Below are 24,819 nucleotides of genomic sequence, written 5' to 3'. Positions count from 1 at the left end.
TGCTGGTTTGAATGGAATGTCCCTCGGGACCTCTTTGGTCCACTTCATGCTGATAAGAGCCTCCATCTATGGAGACTATTTGCTCCCCTTCCCTTCATTACTTTTCTCCAGTAAACATTTATCACGCACCTACATTGACAAAGCATAGCCGACGGAAGAGCAATTGGAGATATGCAGCCATCTTAGTTCAAACTCTTTTCTATTCAGGTGAGGAAATTCAGGAAAAAAGTAGTGACTTGCCCAAATGCACTCAGTGAAAAACGGACATAGCTATCAAGGTACTGCCCAACCCTAGGGGACACTACTCACAGGCTTCAGCTTCAGCCTGGGCTGCAACGGGCCGGTGCCCTTTCTACTACTCCATCACAGGAAGGCAGAGCAGGCCCACCAGCGCCTTCTGCTCAACAGCTGCAGCAAGGCCTTTTGTCTTTCTTGTGAGCAGGACACCCTGAAGCCACCATGAAGGCTGCCCACATTAGCTGGTTATTGCTATACTGGTTCTCACCGTCCCCGGGGCTACTGGTGTGTGTGTACATGGGATGTGTGTATGCGTGTGTGTGCCCACGTGTGTGTCTCTGTGTATGCGTGCACGCAGCTTGCCATAATCATTTACGCAGGAGAAGGAAAATAAAAGACTAAAAGGAATCTACAAAAAAGACAGAGAAACAGGATAAAAATTGAGGACCAACACTTAATATTGATTGGTTTTGCTATGGAATGTAGTTCAACTGCCAGGGAATTATCAGGATGCCATATAGCCTATAGGTGATCGCATTCCCTGGTACTTTTAAATAAGAATGAACTCATCTGTGCGACAAGCTTAGTAAATGCTTTAGAGCAATAAAAATTGTAACTAAGCACAGTGAGCTGTAGTTCGTTTTTTAATAACATGATTACACAGATTTCAACTGGTCAAACTCAGTTAAATTTAGCAGTTAATAACCATCAAACATTGTCTTACACTAATCAAATTCAGATCAAGGAAGACTTTTTTTTCTTTGTTCATGGTATTTTCAATTCATGGGTAGAAAACAGGATATGATGATAATGCACCATTTCAGAGTCACATAGGCCTAAATTCAAATCTCAAGCTACTTGGCCTGGGCTTCAATTTCCTCACATATAAATGAGGGGTGTTATGGGTTGAACTGCGCCCCCTCCCCCCCCCAAAAAATTCATATGTTGAAGTCCTAACCCCCAGGACCCCAGAGTGTGACCTTATTTGGAAACGGGGTCTTACAGAAGTAATCAAGTTACAATGATGTCATTAGGGTGGGTCCTAATCCAAAATGACTGGTGACTGATGGAAGGGATGTTAAGACACAGAGCCATGCACACAGGGCAAACAGTGAGAGTGCCAGGTGAACATGAAGACAGCTACCACAAGCCAAGGAGAGAGGTCTGGAGTAGATCCTTCCAGCACAGCCCTCAGAAGGAACCACCTTGATTTTGGACTTCTGTGCTCCAGAACTGTGAGACAATCAACTTCTGTGTTTAAGCCATACTGTTTGTGGTAGCTTGTTACAGCAGCCCTAGCAAATAGGAGACAATGGTACCCGCCCCAGAGCGTTTTGATTTGGGGGAGGAGGGCAAAGGAAAGCAAAAGACAATAAAGAGAAATCTATGAGTGATTAAAGCATGATGCTTAATCTGAATGATCATAAAGGGTCATTTGGTCAAGTAAAGATAAAATAATTATGCTGACTAGTAGCAACATAGAAAATCTTACGTATATATATATGTATGTATATATACCTAAATAACTAAAAGAAAATAAAATAAAAACGACTAAAAGGAAATATGGCCAATGGTAATAGTGTTTGTGTTAGGTGGTGGAATAGGTGACTTTCCCTCTTCTTCCCAAATTTTAGATGACGTAGTTTAAAACATCAATGAGGAAAAAGAAATTTACCTTTTAGAAAAAAGGCTAAAGAATTTACGCTAGTGTCAAAAATGACTTGGGTTTTTCTGTTTTGTTTAGTTTTTACTGAACAACTTATATGTACCAGGCCCTGAGTTAGGCACTAGGAATACACAAGTAAAAAGGGGAGGTCCTGCCTCGGATGTCATTGTCAGGGCTCTACATAACCCCACACTGATTCCCATACCTGTCCAAATTTTAATCAACCGTACAAACACTCTAATTCAAAGGGCAAGAGAAGTTGAGTGTGCGGCCCAGCCAACTATAAACACATCAGAAACTTTTCTTATCAATGTTGCTGTTCAATAAACCAATCAGCCAATGTAACTTCTCTGATTAAGCTCAGTTGTCAAAAACACCACCTGCGGCACAAATCAAAAGGGAGAAACCCCATCCCTACGTCTCATGACAATACCTCACTAACGTCAGTGTCAGGGTGACCTGCATGCCTATTCCGGGCCCTGGCACCGCTGAATTCAAGTACGTTTGCATTTGCTGATCAAGCATAGGTCTGTAAAACTCCCACGTAGGAACAATAACAGTTAACTGCCACATAATAACACTACAAGACAGGGCTGAATAAGCTTGGATTCTCGACTCTTGGAGGACATGCAGAGTGGGCGACACCATCAACACACCTTTGAGGCACAGTGCAAACATTTAAGAACACTAATTTATGAAAATTTGTCACTTCTCACCTCACATCTCTGAGGCTTATGTGTTCCAGAAAAGTCAGTTTTCCAAATGCGTGACCCAAAACCACTGCTCTTCTTCTCTGGTGAAGAGACTGGGTGGCCCAGGCCCTCTCAGCAGCAGTTCTCTTGTCAATGGTTTGCCAAACCCACTCTTTTCCTTTTGTTGTTCCTATTGTATTTCCATTCTCACCCCGCTGTCTCACCAAGCAGTTGACAGGAAGTGGTCTTTTCTGGTCCGGGAAGTTTTTGCTTAATAGGTAAGGTTTAGATAGATAAAAGGAACAGAAAAACAATGAAGAATAGAAGGCACCAGGAGTTCAATTATTTTCTCTTCCTTGACTTCCATCATTGAGTCTTCTCCCGTGTTGATAGCCCTTGTAAGACTGAACTATCCCCGCCAGACTCTTTCTGCTGGTGAGTTTGCTGCTAAGCGTTTTAAGTATCTGCGGAGATGAGCACTGGCAGTTTCACTTCAGGGAAGCTCAAATTTAAAAACCTGTTGGGTAGTGGGGGCAGAGGGTCATGTGTATGTGAACACAGCGGGAAGTACTAAGGAAGAAAGGCTGTCTCCTTCACTTGAAATCTTCAAGCTTGGGTCAACTAGATTCGGAGCTGCTTGAGTAGGAATTGTGCCATCTGAACTTCATAGTCACATCAAACTAGCATATAGCAGGTGATCGATTCATGTTGCGTGATTAAGTGGATGAATGAATGTATTAAAGCATGTGGTTGCTTCAGGTCTTGAAAGAAAAATCTCTGGTCTTCAGGTCAGATATCTTTGCTAGAATGGTAGCATCTGTGTACCTTGATGGATCATTCCCCTTTTCGGCTCAAAGACGTATATGTCATTAAAGCCACATTTTATAGGCATGCTCATTAAGCTGACGGAGGAAAGACATCTTCTGAAACCAATTTCGAGGGTTTTGAAATAAACTCTCACTGTATGGAGAAATCGCATACTTCCTCCATCCATCTCAGTCCCTCTTCTCAGCAACTCCCAGGGCGCTTTTCCAATCCCACATTGCTCTGTGCTGAAGCCAAAGCCCAGTTTCCTGCCTCAAAAGGTCCTTTGTTTGGGCTCTCTTTCCAAATCAGCGTATCCTGAGCTTGAACCCTCTCGCTTTTGAGAACTCCGATGCCTTAGCAGCAGAAGCCTTTGCCAGCAGGTTTGTGGTCCTAACAGCTTTCAAAAACCTCAATGTGAGGGCATGTCTATAGCTAAGAAACTCTTTTCATGGGAGGGGGGTAGAGGGAGTGTTATTTTAAGAGTTGCAAAAACAACTTCAAATTGACTCTTTAGTCTTTAATTGCTACCAGAAGACTGAGAACTTCTTGTTCTCTTGTATTTCATTAAGATGATAGTTTTAATCAACTCTAAATGATATTGGTTAATATGCTCCGCTCAATCTCTCAGGCGAGTTTTGCCTCAGAACACTGGCATGCATTAAAGACAAATTTCCAACATGTTCTCTCCCAAATGGAAAATACCTTCCTGCGGCAAGTGCAGACGGAAAGGTAGCTCCATCTGTGCGGCTGCCCTGTGAGTCTCTGGAAGGACTCCAAAGCCACTTTTCAAAGATGAGATAAATTTCATCTAATCTGTACTCTATCACACATGCTATGAGTCCAGGTAGCACTCTCTTACTTACTTGTTCTGAAGCGTGCCAATTATGTGTGACAGACAACAGTTTCTAAACAAAAAGTTTTTAGGGGGCAGGGTAGATCAATGTGGAAGAACCTACTGTCTGCCAGGCAGCTTCCAACCTTGGGACAACCTGTAAGATAGGAATTATTGTCCCCATTTTACAGATGAAGAAGCTGAGGATCAGAGATTATACCCTCTCCCTCAGGTTATAAACAAGCAACTGGTGGAGCCAAGATTTGAGCCCAGAACTGTCTGAGCGCAGACATACCCTCTTTCCGCTGTGCCACGCCGCCTGTTCAAGCTGAAAACTTATGACTCAGTTAAAATTGCTGGACTTCTTATGGTGAATCTCTTCATCTCTCTTGTATGTCACAACCGTGTGACAGAATTCGGCAACTCAACGAGGTCAAGACCCCCAACTATGAAGCACTGTTTCAGGTGCAAAGTCTTTTATATTTGATGACCTCGGCAGGTCTTAAAGACATCTAATTCAACTGCCCCATTATTAGGTAAGGAAAGTTACATCAACAGAGTGTAAGGGGTTTCTTTAAGGTGGCTGACTAGTGCCAGAGCTGGACTGACTTGAAATGAGGAGGTGAAAGTAGCCCAAGGTTGGAGTAGGGAGGGAGTGGGATAAGCAAAAATCAGCCTTAAGATGGATACTCTTTCCCCCAGGCAGAGAAGAAGGGGAAAGAGCATGATCAAGGCCAGAAGGCAGACATCTGTGGGGTGTGTCTAGGAAGCAAGGAGACCAACATGGATGAAGGTGGATGTCAATGAGAATACCCGTGCGTTCAAGATAAGGCTGGCAGGAACCACATCTGTTAACAGTAGATGCCTCTGGTGAGTGGAATTTGGAGAGATGGTGAGAGGGTAATCCCCTTTTAACAAAATCATATTTTGGGAATACTTTTTACTATCGGAATCATTACTGTGCTTTGGGATGTTATGTTAAGGTTTAAAAGGCTTTGTAGATTACTGACACATGGGGCCAATATCTAATTTGCAGAATAACCAAATCCAGTGTAAGGGGATGCTTTAAAATATGGTATTGACTGGATTTTAACTTGAAGCCGTACGAGGTAAGAGTTTTTATTTCCTGTGGATTTTACCCATTTTCTAAGAAAGTTAACTTCTCTGGGCCTACTTTTCCCACCTATAAATCGGGAGTGGGCAGGAAAAACTCTTGAAGCTTGGGCCCCTCCCCCTCCTGCATTCTAAGATTATTCCGAAGGACGGTCATTGGTGCCGGTCTGAGCTAAGGCCGAGGAACCACCCTGCCAAAGGTTATTCTTCAGCGTAGTGCCTCCTTTGACAACGGTGCCGACCAGCATTCTCCTAAGGTGCCCGTCCAAACAACCGTGATGTTACTGGCTCCATCGCCCCACGGCTCAATCCTGCTACCTCTGTGCAGTGTCCACATTGTATTTCTAGAACTGCATCTGCCCAATGTCCACTCTAGAAGATTCAGGGGCAGGGACCACAGCCAAGTCATTAGATCCCAACGCCCAGCACAGTACTTGATACATTAAATGTGCTCCGTGAACGTCTGTTGAAATGACTCATCACCACCCTTCACTCAGGGCTTTAATTATAAAGCTGATGAACATTATTATTAATGCTAATCGTTATTTACCAACACAGTACCAAACATAGCTGATGCTGGGTTAAAATGATAGGAAGAGAGATTTTATATTAAATAACCTTTTGAACAATTAGAACTGCCTTCAAGGAATAAACTTGCCATCACGGCAAGTATTCAGCAGAGCTTTGATACGAACCAAGAAAAGATGGGTTAGAGGGGTTGTGCACCGGGTGGGGGTGCGAATGGTTGTGAAGCCGGAGGTTTGAAATAAGATACAAAGATCTGGGATTAAATCCTAATACTTAATCTCTATCTGCCTCAGTTTATCATTTGTGATACTGGAGTAAAAGACCCATTCCACAGGACATTGCAGGGACCAATAAAGCCGGTGACCCACCAGAACATGTGAGCTGCTCTATACCGTTGGCTCCTTTCTCTTCTGAATTGGACATTTTGGTAGTTCGGTCTCAGCCCTCTCAGAACTAACCCAGGCGAAGCAAGACTAACCCAGATAAACACCTAAGAAGGAAACAGACAAACGAGCAGGGTACCAGGCGAGTAGGGGATTGTTTTCAAAAGTTTTTCTGATATGATCAAAAATAAAAAGGTTAAACAGAGAAAATCATTCCTCTCCTCCCCTTCACTGTGAACTTCACAATGCTTTAAGGAACAAAGACTTCAGAGGAGGCACCCAGGTGGGCCAAAAGTTTAGAGAATTCTTTGTTCTGGAGGATTTCATGGTCCCATTTCACAAATGAGGCAACACAGTCACAGAGAGGGAAAGCTGGTTGGCCCAGGCGACCCAGTAAACTAGCAACAAAGTTAGGACAACAGCCTAGCTTTCCCGACAGATTTCTGCTCTCCCCATTCAGAGCCCCCCATTTCGGCAAGACCACTCATTCTAAGGACAGCCCTAGCTCTTAGGCTAAGTTAAACATCATTTTAATAGAAGCTGTCATGGTTAGCACAAAGTCACTGTTGACCAAGTTCTACACGTTCTAGGAATGCAAAAGGGAAGAGAAACCACCTCGCTGCCCCTGAGTGAGCGACGCGCTCCCGCGCTCTCAGGCTGGTCCACACTTTATTATGGGCTGTTACAAACTCCAGCAAGCAGAGGTCTCTGCCATTTCATCACACTGACTCGCAGAAGGATGTATTAAGCACCCAGTGTTTAGCTTTATAATTATCCTTAATAATAACTCAGCTATTTACAGAAAGAAGAGATACTGTGCCAGTGGCTACCTTGGGACTGTGATAGTACAGGCAACACAGTTTTACTTTTCTTTTTGTTTCTTGTCTATATTTTCTAAAATAACTTTTTACTGACATTTTCTTCAGTAAAAATTTGAACCCCTATTACATACAAGGAAGTCATAATCTATTAAGACGGAACTGTATAAAACAAACCAAAAATCTTGACCTAAGAAAGGTCAACACAAAGTGCTCTGGAAGCCCAAAGAAGGACTAACCCTGCCCCAAGGAAACCAGGAAAGGCTTCACAGAGGGAGGGGCACCTGAACCCAGCACAGACCAAGCAAAGAGAAGGAAGGACATGGTGGGAAAGTGCCTAGAATCGCCAGAGAATGGAGACAGTGGGGACAAGGGTATGGACGGGAGTTGGGGGTGGGGCAGAAGGAGTTGGTGAAGGGTATGGACGGGAGTTGGGTGGGGGTGGGAGGGTGGAAGGGGTTGGGGCAGCCAGATTCTGAAGGGTCTCCGATATGCAAAGAAGTTTATTCTGTAGCCAACGAGGGGCCCTAAAAGTCCTGCTCTGAAGAGAAGGGTCTCCGTGAGCCGAACGGCAGTTGTTAAGAAATGACTCTGGTATACTCAACGCATACAGGATACACGGGGACTATCACCCTAGAGACAAACCTGCACAGAGCTGTCTTCAGATCTGGGTGGATGACAGCGTGCAACCTAAAATGGGGCAGAAACAGGGAGAATGGCGAGGAGACAGCAAATTCAGAAGACCAAAAAAAATCTATTCCTTGTACCAATATGACTTCATAATTCCAAAGTTCCAGTTCTGTATCTGTGTGATCCCATCCCTCTGGTCTCAGCAGCGATGTGAGACAGGTGGGGAACGAACCATCGCCCCTATTTGACCATTGCTAAACTGGCAGTGATTTGCTGAGGAGTCCCCAGCTAATACAACGAAGCTGGGAACAGAGCGCAGGGTCAGCACGGAGCTACACTCTTAGACTCTCTATTTTAAAAATTTCATCTAATTATCACCTCAAGACACCTGGCTGTGTTTTTTTCCATGGACTGTTTGTGTGTCTATCTTCTCATCTTCTCCCCCGCCCCTGTGAGGGCGGGATCCGCCCCCAGAACTTCTCTCTATCTCGCTCAGTGCTTTGTATTGATCTCAATAAATACTGAGGGCCAGATAAGATAGCTGAGTCCCAGGAATATTCTCATCTGTGGTTTTCTGACAACAGAGAGGTCAATAGCCAAGGACACACTTTCCCAGTGGTCCGTGGGTATTTCCATTCATCACCAGCCCCAGCGGAGGAACAGCCCCTGCCGTGACTCCTATAGTCTGAGGTGCCTCTTGCCAGCTGCTTTGCTCCCCTGCATTCTAAGTGTGAAGGACCTGTACAAAATGGGCCTGCTCGAAGTCCTATTTAACTTTTCCATGGGTCTGTGTTTGTCAAAGCTTCATGCCAACTCTGTCAGAAAAAGAAATGCCACAAAACTTCTTTTAGGGAAGAGAAAAAAGACCTACTTTATAACTTGCTCTCATGCTAATCACACCACCATTCAAACCCCAGCTGAATAGGAGCCCGACAATAGCCTGGGAAACACACAGAGCCTTCAAGCCAAGTGGAGGCTACTCCACTCAAAATGTTGCATTCCTCTGGCTTTTTAACTTCTTTAGAGAAGACTGATAAGAAGAAGGATTAACGATACAATCTGGAGTTGCGGTCCTACTGCAGAAAAGTCATTCCATCTCTGTACCAAATTGGCAAAGTATTCGCCTGCCGTGCCTTCTGCCTTTTTTTCCTAAGGCTCCACAGAATTGGAGCTGAGATTCTCTTTGACATACTACCAGATTCTGAGAAAACTGAAATGAACTCCAACCTCCTCCTTCCTAGGGTTGTCCTGAAATTCAAGCAAGCTAATAATGCATGTAAAGCCCCTGCCTGCCTGAAGTATTCAGTAAAGTTATGCCCTTCCCCGTTCCAGCCTAGAGGTTTTGAGTCTAATTTCTATCCTGTAGAAATTTACAAAGAAACAGGCAATACTAAAATGGGCAAAAAACTTGAAACCCCAAATCACACCTGAATACTTTACAAGGCCTGATAATTTCATTTCAAAGCTTTTCTGGCTTGCTTGCTTGCTTCCTATGCTTACAACTGAAAACAGTGGTCAATGCAAATTCCAACGCCAGTGTTCACTGTCGGAAAAAAAGAGCATAGGTGCTGGTTGGTTCTTATCCCAGACGCTCCACCATCTTCCAGGGGCAGGATCCCCAAGAAGTCACTCAACCTCTCAGATCGGCAACGGCCTCATCTGTAAAATCAGTCAGAGCAGTGACTCCCCTTCGGGGCTGGACGCAACGGTTGATGAGACACATGAATGAGCCTGACTACAGTGTAGTGGTTCAAAGATGTTTCTCTTCCAGCTGACATTTGGGAATGATATTCTGGGTGAGGTGGCATTAGGCTTTTATTTTGTTGGCTTTTCAGGGCTGGGGAGCTGGAGATCGAGAAGGAGAAAAATCAGTTAAGGCAAGAAAGAATGTATACATTCAAACACTCAGAGGCATACATTTTCATTTGGTGGAACTATCATTGATTAACAATAAATGTTTGGATCTCACAGCTGAGGCCAGCACAACCACAATGTAAGGCAAAATCGTAATTAAAGGTTCCTCGGCTCCATGAATGGCCTTAGGAAAATTAAACCTAAAATCAAGATGGCGTATTTTCCCTTGGGATTGAAAGCCCTCTATTTCGAATGTTTTGACCCAAGAAGTGTATTTTAATTTCCCACCAGCCCCTGGGAATTCTACCCTCATACAACGCCTCCGCAGAGACCTTCGATAGCACTGGTTGACTAGGCTGCGTGAGCCCGTCACCCCTCCGGTCCTGTCACTGGAGCCAGCTTCTCCACACAGATGTAAGTGAGACGCCCACTAACCAAAAGACGCCAGTAAATTGGTAACACCTTTGGAAATATTTTAAAACCCTCGGCTGGCTGGACGTTCTTCCCTGCAATCACAGTATGTGTAGCTGCTTCAAAAGAAGACACGATGCATTTAATCAAAACGTCTGTTCAGGCCAAGACGACAGCAGGACAAATGCAATGATGAGAAATCATGTATTAGGCCCTTGCTCCCTAGAAACCTACAGAGGCCAAACTGACCAAAACAGCTACTCTGGGCAAGTGTCTAATGAACTCCACTGTGTGGCTGAGAGGCATTTCTGCCACTTCCTGTCAGTGGTGGCTAACTTTACAACAATGTGGGTCATTTGTGGGGAAGAGGCTACGGGTAGAAGTTCTATTTACTGCATTTAATGAAGGCATCGCGTCCGCAGCCACTAAACAGAAACGCTCAAAATTTCTCAGCACCACCCAAAGGTTACACCAAACCACAAGGACAGCAGATAGGGCTCCTGGTGCAAAAAGGTCACCAACAGAGCGAACCACGACTGCTGCCTGACGTGGGTGAGGAGGCCAAGTTCACGTCCCTCGGCCCTTTAGGAAGCCTTTACAGATCCAGCAGTCTTCTTCTCCTCTAAATTCACAGAGCTGCTTGTCCATTCTAGAATGCCCAACGTTTTCGCAACCAAAGATCCCTCGCAGTTCCTTCTGGACCCTCTGTGACATCTGGAAGACAGCTTTATTTACCAAGTAAACTATATTTTAAGTCATTTCTCCACTTTTGTTAATCAAAGCGTAGAAAGTGTCCGTCTCATCTCCTGCTTAGTGAAAATAACCAGTAAGACCAGAGGGAACTGACAGGAGTCATCCGACATTCACGTCCTAAGTGCAGGACGATGATGCTCTGACCAGTCGAGGCAGAGGCTGATGCTCTGAGTTATCCTCGGCAAGTTAACCACTGGTCGATGTACAGCACGCCTAGATATTTTTGAAATACTGAAAATAGCATTAGCTGCCTCATGATTGCCTTAATAGACTTTTACGGGCCCAGAGAACCCAGGGTGAGAATCACAAGTCTAACTCATTTTGAACAATTCATGGCCTGTTGCTGATGTGAAAGCCAGCATGAAGTAGTGGGGGAAAGCCTGGGCTTCAGAAACAGCTGGAAAACAAAAGCAGTGTAGCCTAGTGGTTAAGAATAGCCTCAAGAGACACACTTCGGGGGCTGGCCCGGTGGCGCAGCAGTTACGTGCGCACATTCCACTTCTCAGCAGCCCAGGGTTTGCCGGTTTGGATCCCGGGTGCGGAGACGGCACGGCTTGGCAAGCCATGTTGTGCTAGGCGTCCCACATATAAAGTAGAGGAAGATGGGCATGGATGTTAGCTCAGGGTCAATCTTCCTCAGCAAAAAGAGGAGGATTGGCAGTAGTTAGCTCAGGGCTACTCTTCCTCAAAAAAAAAAAAGAAAAAAGAGACAGACTTCGTCAACTCTCAAACTCACTTGCTGCATAACCTTTGGGTAAGCTATTTTTAACCTCTCTGAATGTAAGAACAAAGTGACACTATGGTGGTTTCATGAATGTGTTAATTCGAAAGGTCTTTGGTAAAATTTTTGTATTCTTTTCTTATACATTTTAATTAATCTTAAGATATTTCTAAAATGGTACAGCCACTATAGAAAATAGTTTGGTAGTTCCTCAAAAAGCTAAACATAGAGTTACCATATAATCCAGAACTTCCACTCCTGGGTATATATACCCAAGGGAATTGAAAACTATATCCACACAAAAATCTGTTTGTGAATGTCCATGGCAGTATTATTCACAGTAGCCAAACAGCAGAAATAACCCAGAAGTCCACTGACTAATAAATGTATAAGCTACATGTGGTACGTCCATACAATGAAATATTATCTGGCAATAAAGTAAATGAATTACTGGTACATGCTGAACACACATGATACAATATGGATGAACCCTGAAAACATTATGCTGAGTGAAAGAAGCCAGTCACAAAAGACCACATATTATAACATTCCACTTACATAAAATGTCTAGAAGAGGCAAAATCTACAGAGACAGAAAATTGACGAATGGTTGCCACGGGCTGGCAGGGGGAGGAGTGTAAATGGGGAGTGACTGCCTTCAGGTACACGTTTCTTTTTGCAGTGATGAAAATGTCCTAAAATTGACCGTGGTGATGCTTGCCCAACTCTGTGGATATTCTAAAAGCCAGTGAATTGTACATTTTAAATGGATGAACTGAATGGTGCATGAATTATATCTCAACAAAAGTGTTTTAAAAATACCATTACAACCCAAGAAAAACTGTTTCTCTAAACCACAAGGATTTCCAACGGCCTATTTATTTTAAGAGGCATATGAGAGCCTAAAAAATTCCAGAGCGAAAAAAGGGGTAACTCATCCGTCTAATAAGGCTACGAACGTGAAGACGCATATACTAATCCTGTAACAGATTTCCTAAGTCTTCTAGAAACCCTGCATTTAAAGGGTTTGTGGAGGGAGTGGCATCACCCCAGTTCAGAGGTTCCCAGCCAGGAGATCAAGAACTACCTGTAATCTCTTTCTTCTCCATCCTTCTCTTTTCTGTCCCCCTGCTTAGGTCCAGCTCTCACCTGCCTCCCATTGGTCTCTCTCCTCAGCCTCCGATTTCCCTCCCCTCAAACCCAGCAATCTCAAACACGAATCAGGTTAGATTAACCCTCTCTGAAAAACTGTTCACAAATATGTTAATTCCAAACCTTGTCTGTAAAACTTTTGTAATTTTTTTTCCTTACATATTTCAGCTAATCTTACGATATTTCTAAAATGGTGCAGCCGCTATGGAAAAACAATTTGGCAGCTCTTCAAAAAGTTAAACACGGAGTTACCATATGACCCAACAATTCCACTCCTAGGTATATACTGTGTTTGGTTTCTATATGACATTTTCCATAATAAAAAGAAAAACGAAAACAAAAATAAAACTTCATCTGCCCTGCCGGTCCTCCAAAATAAAGTTCAGGTTCCTTAACCGCCTGCCATTTATAGCCCCCTTTGGAATCTGGCTCCAGCCCATCTCTTCCAGCCTCACCTCCAACGTCCTCTTTCCCCGACACGATGCAAATACACAATCCTTCACACTCCAGCCTCCAACTACTCACCCTTCCCAAATATGCTGGGTGTCCCCCGGCTCAGCACCTGTTGCTTCCTCTGCCACAATTCCCTCGCCCCCTTCATGGCACGTGAGCTACTGTCTCTCCTGTAAGGCCCAGCTCCATGCCCTCCAGCAAACTCCATCTCTCTCCGCTGCACTGCCGCAGGCCCTCCCTAACCACCCCGAAGTGCCCAGCACCCAGCGAGTGTCATTGTGCACGTCTGTTTCCCATTCACCAGCCTGGGAATTCTTAAAGGGCAAGGAACCCCAGGGGCCTAGCGCGTAGTAGGTGCTCAAGAAACAGAGACTTAATTAAACAGGCTTTCTAGAAATTATACTGATTGATACCGCAAACTAATTTGGGGGCTAGCTAGGAAGAAACCATCAATGAGAAGGGCTTCCTTCGGTCAATATAATCATGTGCACTCTGTGCTTTAGGGGTACATAAACAGGAACCAAAGCACACTGCTTATTATGACAAGGCGCTTACACTGATTTGCATTTCTCTGCAAAACTCTCTAGGCATATAATTTTGTTAATTTGTGACAAACCTCAACATCACACTTACCACCAAAACTCTGATTGCAATGTATGCTTTCAAAGCACACAGACATCAACAAGTTCCTTTTGAAAGCTTCCAATTGGATCTTACGTGTGTTGTTTGGTTTGGTTTGGTTTGAATTTGGGCATTTTAATGCAGATCATAATTTATAATTTAACCTGGACCTGAGGGAGGAACAGTTCTACAAGATGTTCGAGAACCTGACCCAGCCTGCTTTTGAACGCTGGCACTGCCAATTAATGCACAACTCTGAGAAAGGTATCTAATCTGAGACTCAGTTTCCCCTCAGTCAAATGAGAATAATGTCCACCTCGAGAGGCTTTTAAAAAGCAAAAAGTCGGAAAATGTGGGCTCCCTTTCTTCTCTCCGGGGATGCATCATTTGAAAAAGATGGCGCCTGTTCAAGTTCAAATCAGTCAGCAGTGATCTTTGGTAATAAGCACTTTCTAGAACAAGTTTGAAGAAAAGTGATATATCAAAAAACTGCCGAGGCCTTCAAATTTGCCCCATGGATCTCTGGCCTCACTCCACTATCATCCACTGGTTTGGATTAAAAGTTAAACCTGTTTGTCTTGTTCCTCTTTTAATTGACACAGGCAAAAGAGAGAAGAGAGGCCAGCTCTGAAGAACTACCTCATGAGTGATATCACATTTCAAACCGACAAGTAAACACCAGAAAAGCAAAATGGTATAAAGACAGACCTCGGTTCTCGGCCCTGCTCTTTCACTAACACCGGACAAGGACCCACCCAGGCCTCAGGGTCCTCACATGAGAGTCAAGGGCACTGACCAGGACATGGTGACAATGACGACAGCAGCTACCACCTGTTGGTGTCCAGTGCCACACACTGTACCAGGCATAGCCTTGCAACTTATCTCATCTTACAAACAAGAAAACTGAGGGCTCGGAGACATTCAGTAACTCGCCTAAGCGTACAGCTACTCAGAGCAAGCAAGCTTCCCTCCATCCGACCCGCAGGCCTCGCTCCTCCCACACATCCCCCGCCCCTGTTCAAAGGGGCCTGTTTTTCTGACTGAGACAAAAAATGACCTTGGTATTGCTGATAATGAAATCTCCAAGGTACTTTCCAACTCTAAAGATTCCATGAATCTAGGCAATGAAGAATCTTGCCAACGGCGTTTTCTCCATTATGCCCAGACAGGCTCATCCAGGACACTCTAAGCTGTCTGGCAATTACTTATCTATCCCTCTGTCTCCTCCTCTGCCCAAGACGATCCTTGAGTTAAGACTCATATTTGCATCCTATGTTGGACCCTGCAGAACATATTGTACATATTTGGACTCAATAAAACTGAAATAAATGAAATGGAATAAAATAGAAACAAACAAGCATTAATTACATTGAAAAGTGGGCGGCAAGGGAAGCGGACAAGAGCCCTGGAAGATTATGACTACTTACCAGCTGGGCACCCTTGTGCCAGCTACTTCACTTCTCTGAGCTGCGGTTTCCCCATCTCTAACAGGAATCTAACATCTACACCACATGGCTGGCCTGAACAATAAACACGGTCACTGGCACAGTCACTCCTTTCCTCAGGAAACATTAAGAGTGCCCTGGATGACGAGCATTTTGGTCATTTTCCATCCTGGCTCTTGTTTTTAGTTAGATTTTCCCCTGGGCTGTCAGAAGACACAGATAAGAGGTGACCCTACATCAGACCATTTGTCCAGACTCCCTCCTACCCTCTAGGCTATGCTGTCTTTCTCTTAAGATGATGTGGCCATGTCCCTTTCCAAGGGGAAGAATGCCACCCCCAAAGGCTGAGGAGGTTCCCGCACTGGGACTGTCCAGACAGGCTTGGAAACCTGGCCCTGCTGGTTTGTTCTCGGGATCCCTTCACAATTTCTTCTCCTAATATATTTCAGGCAACTTTGCTGCCCCCAAAAAAAGGACTCCATAGAACCCTTGAGGAGTGAGGACACAGGAAGGATAGAAAATACTATTACCACAAATAACAATAGCAACACAACACTTGCTAAGACAGGGCTCCTTAACTCCCACAGTGCTTTCAGACTGGTGATGCCACCTGAGCTTCCCTGTACCAGGCTGTCACTAGGTCCGTCTGCTTCTTTAACATGCGAGGAAATGGAAGCCTGGCAAGGTGGAGTGATTTTGCCCAAGTCACACCTACAGGTGACTTTATGTCAGGATTCAAACCCAGAGCTGGGTGCCTCCGAAGCTTGTATGGTTTCTCTAATACTTTGCCAAGCTCACTTTGATCTTTGAAAGGCTCTATTCAGGAATCTAATTTATTCCTTTCATTTTTCACTCATACAAAAACTTCAATATCTCAAAAGAAAATATTTATACCTCATTTATCCAAAGTAGTCACTTGGCTGGCAACTTGCACTCCACACTCAGTTTAGAACCCAGAAAGAAATAAAAATCCCAGCCTCCACCCATGGGGAGACACCACCACTCCTCGCCCTCAGGGCACAGGCCGGCACCCAGAGGTAAGTTCTCCTTTTGAGAGAATTCTAACAAGCTTGATTATCGATACTGAAAAAGACAGGTGCACCAGCCAAAAACGAAAAAAGGTACAGAAACCTAACATTGTGGAAAGTGCCAGAACATTCAGTCCAGGGACAAAAACTCACAATATAATCAACTGCCCTTAAGACATTAGCTGTTAAACAACATAGTGATTCTCAAATTGGCCTGATAAGAATCACTAGAAGCTTTTATAAAATACAGAATCCCGGGCCCTGGCCCAAAGCCTACTGAATCTCAATCTCCCGGGAAGGAGCCTGGGAATCTGTATTTCATACCAGATAGGTCTCCTTACTAGGTGAGTTCGTGAGATACTGACATAGTGGGCATCCTCAAAATAAGTTACTTCTCCTCAAATAATGTGTACCGGATTGAACCGACACAGAGGGTAGGGTTTCTTAATAAATATAACTGCCTACACAGTGAAGAAGCCCTGGACTATGGTCTCATTAACATCATGCTGTGACCAACTGGGCTTGCCAGCCCAAACACTGAACAGGAAGAGGGAAAGAATCCAAAATTGACAGGAAATCAAAAGGCTAAAAGTGGAAAAGGCCACCAACTCTGGCTTTAGCCGTCTCCCACAGAAGCAGCTGTACCCCATGGTATAACTCTTAAGTATAAGAGAAAGTTAGGGAAGAAACAGCTAAGAGCTAAGGGGAAAAAACAATGAGGAAATAGAGGTTTTCAACCACCCTGGACAAGTCAGCAGGGCTTCCCCACTAAACGGAGGTCCCCTTCTTTATTTCAGTCCACGCAGGACACTGGCTAGGGGGTTCACCAGTTGATTAATGAAAACCTGCTTCTATATTCTGTGGTTCACATAGTAAATTAAGTTATCAAAACCTACTGAGTTATTAAAAACACATACTTAGTGAACATAGTCAAGCAACAAAAAGAAAAGTCACCTGTTGTGCTTGCTGACTTGTTTGCTTGTGATTATTACAAATTTCAGGAAGCAATGTGAAAATAAACATCACGGACGGAAAGTCTAGTCAATCTGGCAGCATACTGGACTAACCAGTAAAAGACGGTGCTTCCTTCCCCGCAGAATGAACACCAGTATAAGCTAATTGCATTGTCAGCATTAATTCTTTGGTAAAAAAAAAAAAAAAAAGGAACAAATCAATTGCTGACAAACCGTCTAAAAGAAGCAATGACTGGGTTTCTGCATCACAGTATCTATCAGCACAGACTCATAAAATTCACAGAGCTAGAAGGGGTCCGAGAGATGACCAAGCCCCTTCCATTTGTTGCGATAATAAAGAAACCAAGGCCCAGAAAAGTCAAGTTAATTTTCCTAAAGTCACACAGCAACGAAGCAGCAGTACAAGACCAGAACTCATGTTTCCAGGCTCGTTGTTGTGAGGACTTACTCAGCTAATAATGTACAATGAAGAGCTAAAGGGAATGCATGCATGAGGTAGACATTCAACATACGTGTCATTTCTCTCTACTAGCAATCGGTTACAGAATGTTGCACGGCAGCCTTAGACATCAGACATAAGCCCAGTCAACCAGTCATTTTACTGATGGGAAAAACTGAGACCCACAGAAAACCAACTTGTCCACAACCACGCAACTAGATGGTGGCACTGGGCAACCTGGAAGCTGGCTCCAAGTCTTCATTCTCTTCACGCCACCACACTGCCTCCCTCTCACTATAAAAACTGAATAACACATAATAACACTTGATGATTTCACGTGTCCCATATATCAAACCAGTTCTACAATTTTATCTCGACCATTTAATTCTAAATCAAGAAATGTCCAAAAATATCTGGAACCACTAAATTAGAGAGCATGGTTGCTAACCATCCAAATTCTACATTATTACCTATTTGAGCTTCTTTCCTTCTGCCTCATGGTACTCTACCCACTGACTTTGTTCCCTGGTGGGGCATGCACAAGAGTCAGGCCTTTCAAACCAAACCTGACCACCACCTGCTTCCTTAAAGGTCTCCCACCCCTCCCATAACTTCAGCTCACCTACCTTCCAGAATCAAAAGCCAAATGAGGAACACTCTTTCTGAACAAAAAACCTTTTCTAAACAGGGCTCTGGGTATTCTGTAAGGATAAGATGGCTTAAGAATTCTGTGAAAGTTTAGGAGCTGCCTTCCCAGCTAAAGTTTAGATCAACGATGAAGGAAAATCATCTGTCTACAACTTACTGGGCAAATGTAACATTCTCCTATTTAAGTGAGTTCTTCATGGTCTCATCTACCTATGATTCTGAGACACATATACGAATACAACCAAAAACCTTAACCTGGACCTCCAGATTATAAATCCCTTGCATTTGCCCAAGTCTTGAGAGATGACAAATAACTTTCACATCCAATATTCCTTCTGCTCCTCATAGAAATGTAATGGAGTGGTCATTCTGATTAGCATTTTGCAGATGAGCTAACTGAGCTCAGAGGATGAGGGGCCTTGAACAAAGTCCACAGAACAAAAAGCTAGACCTGTCCAAAACTGCCTACCCATCAAAGTGCATCAACCATCAAAGGGTTGGTAGGAGACACTCAATAACTATCTGGGGAGGTGGACAGGGAGGAGCGAAGGTAGGGGAATCGATGGGTTTACCAAACCTCTGCATTTGTGCCACACCACGTACTGCTGTGTGTTCCTTCTCTGGAACCACCCTCTCATGGGGTCAAAAGGCACCCTCAAAACCTGGGAAGTACTTGGTGCTAGAGCACCCAAATCAAACCAATGCCATGGAGCAACGGGACCATATCACCAACCAGAAGAGCTGAACCTGCTCTGCTTTGGCGCAAACGGGTAACTGGGAAATGTGGAGGCGGGACTGCCTGCAAAGCGAGCTTCAGGATTTTCTGCTGAGAATCTGAGTTTCAGGATTCTTCAGATGAGGAAACGAAAAGGGGATGGACTCCAGTCATGCTCACTGAGAATTAAGGATCAACTCAAACAGACTTCAACGTGAATCTCAGGTTTCTCATCTATAAAATGGAGATAATCTTTCATAAGGGTTACAGCAAAGAGCACATAAACTAATTTACATAAAAAAGAGGTTAACAGGGCTTAGAAAGCCAGTAGGTGATCCTCCAGTCTCGCCTAGGAATATCCTCTGCTGCTCTCATGCAACCTCGTACACCAGAAGCAACGCACAAGAAACAGGAGGCAGTACATATTTTTACATATTGAAAGAAAAACAAAATCAGTGTCAGAAAAATTGCCACGCAAAGATTCATAACAGTATCTAGAAAAGCAATTAGTCAGCAGATAGCTGGTAAACAGGAGGTAAGCCCCCACTGGTATTCTCTGACACCAGATTCTTTTTGCCTTCAAACATGAATGGACTTTCAGTTTTTTCACCAATAATTTAATATGCCAAAAAGATATGTGAAACAAGTTAAGCTGCTTGTACATTTCCACTTACATAACACTTGTAGAGGACATGAGCTTTTGTGTTTTTCCAGATACAAGGAGATGAATCTTGGTGTATATTCCTCTGTGAGACAATAAACACAAAACTGTGTCCTTCTTTTTAATATATTAGTGCTCTGTAATCCAGACCATATGATCAATAAACTATATAAAAATTAAAACATACTGACAGTCTTAGGCAAAGAGTGAGCCAAGTAGAAACAATTTTTTAGGACTGTGGTGTGTGTGGAATATTAAAATCACATGTTGTGTTATTAGTTTTCTTTAGCCAGAGTTCTCCTGCATAAATTTCTCATGTAAATATTTACCTTACAGCGTTCCCTTTAAAGGTGGCAGAGAGGCATTAAACCAGCGACACTGTAGTTTGGCCTATACATAGGGAGACACGGATAATAAGTCACTTTGAAGATGACTTGGTTGACATGGTTCTAATGTCAAGGCACATACCCTTAAAATGAAAAGCTATGTGCTTCTTATAGTGACATACAGGGGCTGGCCCCGTGGCCGAGTGGTTAAGTTCGCGCACTCTGCTTCAGCGGCCCAGGGTTTCACTGGTTTGGATCCTAAGCACAGACACGGCACCGCTCATCAGGCCACACTAAGGCGGTGTCCCACATAGCACAACCACAGGGACCTACAACTAGAATATACAACTATGTTCTGGGGGCCTTTGGGGAGAAGAAAAAGAAAAAGATTGGCAACAGATGTTAGTTCAGGGCCAATCTTTAAAAAAAGAAAAAAGAAACAAATAAAGAAATACAAGGTCCTGTTATCTTACCACCTTTTTGAAGTAAACAGAATCACTTATTCAAACAGACCAACAGGGAGTAAACATAATAAACGGCAAGGGTTAGAGTATCAGCTTTGGGGGGACCCAGAGAGAGTTGCAGCAGATGAAGAACTGACGTGCAAACGCACACCTCACTTCCACCTTCAGCGCACACCTTCAGTGTATTTTGGGGCTTCTGTGTCCTGGCTACGCTAAAGCTGATAGGTGGGTCTTTGTGCAAATTCCTTCACACCTAGTTTTCCCTTAACAAAAATGCAGCATCTCTTGGGACTGCCTTCTGAAGCCAGGAGTGGAAGGGAGGCAGAGCACAGTGAAACCCTACAAGGGCTGTCAAGCGTGTTCTAGCTCTGCTTTCCCGATCAGAGTAGGAGGTGGGAGGGCACACTGCCCCAGTCTAGAAAGAGTTTGCTCCACTACCAGCTAAACCCGCAGCCAACGCTGGGCAGCCCCAGGCAACTTCACAGCAAACTGCTTCAATGTGTTTAGTGTTTCCTTGTACTCCCCTAGGACCAGGCAGGGTCTTTAAAAAATTCAATAGCTTGGCAGTGAAACTTTAAGTATTAATCTTCCCACTGTGCATGATAAGAAGCCAGCCGCCTTCAGGAAGGTAGGCCCCCCAGTGACAATTCCTTCACATAGCATCTTAACGCGGGATGAAACGAAGAGGGGGGAATGGGATGTGTCACCTGAACCACACTCACTTTCCTCCCCTTCCACAGAGCACAATTTTACTGTCAGCTGTCTCTTCTTACCTAAGGGGCCATTCTTATTTTTAATCTCTAAGAGTCCCGTCCTTCTTCGACTCTGAGAATTCACGGTGGACAGTCAAGCCAAAGACAGAGGGACCTCAGTGAGGATCCTGCTACAGCAAGAGTCAGGAACCCAGGGAAGCATAACTCCAGCCCCAGCTCTGGTCTGCACAATCTGCACGGATGAATCCATTTCAAAGGGGACTTCAGTCTCCGGGCAGGAGTTCTATTTTAAGGGAAGTGAATTGGGAACACAGATGTTTCTTCAGTTAGCGGAGTTGGCAGAACTGCTCCTGGACCAAATCCGAGTTCTTAATGCAGGAAGGGGCCTTGGAGAGCATCTAGATCAACCCACTCACTCAACCGATGAGGAAACTGAGGCCGATGGGGTAGTTAGGTGGCACACCCAGCAAGTGGCAGGGTGGCAGTGTTCTGACGACAAGTCCTGTGCGCTTTCCATTACACCATGATTCGCTTAAAAAAAAAAAAATTCTCCGCTGACTTCAACCTTGGAACTCCTGCGGATCCATGTCAATAGGTTTCTCCCTCCTCCCGCCGAGTTCATAAATCCTCCTTACTCTCCCACTCCAATTCCTTTAACTCCCACCGCTCTTCTGGCTGTGGCTTCCAACTAGTTTGGAAAACAGCAGTGGACTGTCGCCTCAGCGTTCTGGGAGTGCAATTAATTGTCGTCCCAAAACCTGACCGTGGCTTGCTTTCCCAGTGCCTCAGTTTCCTCCTCAGTAAAACGGGGCTCCTCACCCGGAGTGCAACGAGTCAGGGAGAGGAGCTGGTTAAAACGGATGCCTGAGACCGCCCTCCACCTGGCACACAGTAGGCGCCTAAGAAATGACTGCTGAATCGGTACCCCATATCCAGGCCCTAGAGAACACCTTCAGTCCCGGGGGCGGGGTAGGGGGGGTGGGGGGTCGGGAGCGAAGCAACTGGAAAGGCCAGCTTGCAAGTGTGGCCGGGCCGCGGCGGTAACAGCGGAAGGGCTGGATGTTTACGCGCGGCCGGGGGAAAGCTGCGCGCCCCGAGCGGGAGCCAGCGCTCCAGGAGACGCGTTGTACTCGGAGGGAGGGCAAGCAGCTCTCCGCCGGCCGTGGGTCACGGTTCGACCGCCTTCCCCTGCTGGAAAGGACGAACCCACACCTTCCGTGGGGTTCTGCCCGGCCTTGCGACCGGAGATGGCTCTAAAGGAGCCTGTTTCCAGGGGCCCGCGAAAGCCTGCGCGCGCCGGGACGCTCAGCCGCGGGCCGGGGGCCGGGGGCCGGGGGTCGGGTCCGGGGGCCGGGGATCCGGGGATCCGGGGCCGGGGCCGGGGCGGCGCGGAGGCCCGAGCGGGCCGGGGCTGCGGGCGCACAGCGCTGCGCGCTGCGGGGGGCCGCGGCCGGACGGCGGCCCCGCGCGGGCCCAGGGGCCGGGGCCGGCGGGCGGGCTCACCCATGAAGAGGCAGAAGAGGTCGAGGCAGACGAGCAGCGCCCGCTTGCTGCCGCCCCTCCTCGGGCTGCTGCTGAGCGCCGGGCTGCCGCCGTTCTTGCTGTCCGGGGCGATCGCCTTGTCGTACTTGTAGTTCTGCATGGCGCTGGCTGCGGCGCGAGCTTCCCGCCCCGCGACGGCGCCCCGCACACCCGGGCGCCCGCGTCGCCTCCCGGCCGGCGCTGCTCGGGACGGTGGCGGGCGGCCCGGCCCGCGCGCGGCGGCGAGTGCAGCCCCGCCGCCCGCTTCCGACCGCAGGCGGGGGCGTCTGCTGCCCGGGTGCTCCGCGCTTTCCTCTCAACCCAGATCGTTCGAAAGTCCACGGGGGGAGAGAGCCAGGTCCCAAGCAGAAGCTTCGCCGAGCGGGGGCGGCGGGGGGGCGGCTGCGCGGCCACCTCCTCGGCGGCCGGCCCCTTAATGAATGGGAGCCCGGGAGCCCGGCCGCTGCGGAGCCTGCCCCGCGCCGACTTCTCCTCCTGCCGCCGCGGCTGCTGCTGTGATCGCCGGGGTTTGTTTTCTGCGCTTCTATTTCACGAGGTCCTTTAAAACAGAGAGAGAGGGAGAGGGAAAGAGAGGGACCTCCTCACTTGGCTCTGGAGGGACTCCGAAAGCACAGCCCCTTCCTGAAGTTGCCTGAAACGTAGGATTAATTAAGGCCACATTTTCCCCCACCCCCTTCCAAAAAAAAAAAAAAAAATCCTAAAAGGAAAAGTTACTCTCAAACCAGAGAGGCCGGGAGCCCCTAGCGTTCAGAAACACCAAATTGTCACAAAAGGAAAAAATATATAAAGGAAAAGAAACAATTTCTTGCCGGCCTTGGGTCAGGCAAAAGTTAAGTCTGTACAGCTAAAATGGGTTTCTCCTCCCTTCCAGATTTGGGGCTTTTAAGTCTTTATTTTGATTTGAATTGTATTATCCTGAAAATACTCAAGGAAAATTGCCTTCGGTTTGCTTAAGATCTTAACAGACAGGGCCGGCTACTAGATTCTGAGGATGTGAACGTGAAAAAGACTCCACGACTCTGGAGCTAGAACTCGTGCCTTTGAATCCTGGATGTGGCTCTGTGCCTCAGTTTCCCCATATGTAAACTGGAGATAATAAATTTCTCCCAAATAGAGTAACTGTGAAGATTTAGCTAGTTTACGTATAAGCGCCTAGAACAGTGCCAGGTACACAGGAAGCGTCATGTAAGGGTCAGCCGTTACCTTTCCTCCTGTTTTCGGGGTGAAGGCGTCTCAAGCCCTCCGAGCGCCTGCCGTTCGGCTGGCCTCGAGCCGGCACCTCGGCTGTGGGGAGCTCTGGGGCCGCGGAGCCTCTCTGGAGGTGTCACATCTGTAGCTTGAGCTTCAGGGCAATCTAACACTGTGCCTTAGAGGCTGTCATATTATTTTTAATTGTTTGATGTGAGTTAATCTTTCTTCCAGATAGAATATAAACATTTCCAGGGCAAGCACCTTCCCTGGTATCTGTGGCAGTGTCTAGCAGAGAGTGGAGCACGCATGGACAACAAATGGACATTTCTTCCAAACGTCTGTCTGTACATCCAGAAATAGAAATAGTTGTGGCTTTGTGATACTTTTTGTTGATTATGTCCTTTTTTGACGCTGACTTGTCATGGGGGTCAGTAACCCTATATCCAACCACCGTCAGCCACTCGCCCTTTCTGGAACAGTCCTTTCACACTCCAGACCCCTGCCCTCCTACTCCCTCTGCCTGTAAGGCACATCACCCCTTCTCTAGTTAACAGAAGGCTTCTTTTGCTTTAGGGTGCTCTGAAATCTCACCTTCCATCTGAGCCCTTTCTCGACTCCCAGGCAGAATTTAACTTCACCTTCAACACTTTGTATATAGCACTCTTGTAGCACTCAGCGCAGTCTGATTTGATGTCATAGTTAGTGAAGACTAGTCGCTCTACGGATTATCAGCTCCTGAGCATCTCCCCAGTGCCTAGCACAGGGTTTGGTGTCAGCTGAATTAAGCTCAAGTCCAGCCTGGATAACAACAAGTGAAGCTGGAAAGAAGGGCAAGAGTCACTGACTCTCTAAGATAGTTTTGGAGCTGGGGCATGTAGCAGCCCGTAGTCAGACACAGGCCTCTCAGTTCAAATAGCAGCAAGTAAAAGCCTGGGTAACTGAGAGAACAGATTCCTCAGACAGCTTTTCAGTGAGAAACACCTTCTCTTGAAATGTTAAAAT

General features: G+C 45.9%; 1 protein-coding gene and 1 long non-coding RNA gene across 5 annotated transcripts in view; one reads left to right on the top strand and one right to left on the bottom strand.

Annotated features, from left to right (window-relative positions):
• Nucleotides 1–23,248, bottom strand: part of PLPP3 (phospholipid phosphatase 3) — a 79,549-nt gene extending 56,301 nt beyond the window's left edge. The window contains exon 1 of one of the 4 annotated variants that reach the window (XM_001488028.6): nt 22,588–23,248. In XM_001488028.6, the coding sequence (XP_001488078.1) occupies nt 22,588–22,726 (139 nt within the window). In that variant the 5' untranslated portion in view covers nt 22,727–23,248. Of the gene's footprint in view, nt 1–13,122; nt 13,344–22,587 lie in introns of those variants that run through there. The other 3 variants (XM_005607021.4, XM_005607020.4, XM_070247592.1) reach the window with 3 other exon arrangements.
• On the top strand, nt 4,811–5,399 carry LOC138920195 (uncharacterized). The gene is made up of 3 exons (XR_011430971.1): nt 4,811–4,856; nt 4,937–5,104; nt 5,271–5,399. It is a non-coding gene; the product is annotated as an uncharacterized lncRNA (long non-coding RNA).
• Nucleotides 23,249–24,819: the final 1,571 nt, after the last annotated feature.

The sequence above is a fragment of the Equus caballus genome, chromosome 2, assembly GCF_041296265.1.
Source record: "Equus caballus isolate H_3958 breed thoroughbred chromosome 2, TB-T2T, whole genome shotgun sequence".
Taxonomy (NCBI): domain Eukaryota; kingdom Metazoa; phylum Chordata; class Mammalia; order Perissodactyla; family Equidae; genus Equus; species Equus caballus.
The sequence above is the reverse complement of the archived record's forward strand: the minus strand, read 5'-3'. Positions and strand labels throughout refer to the sequence as shown.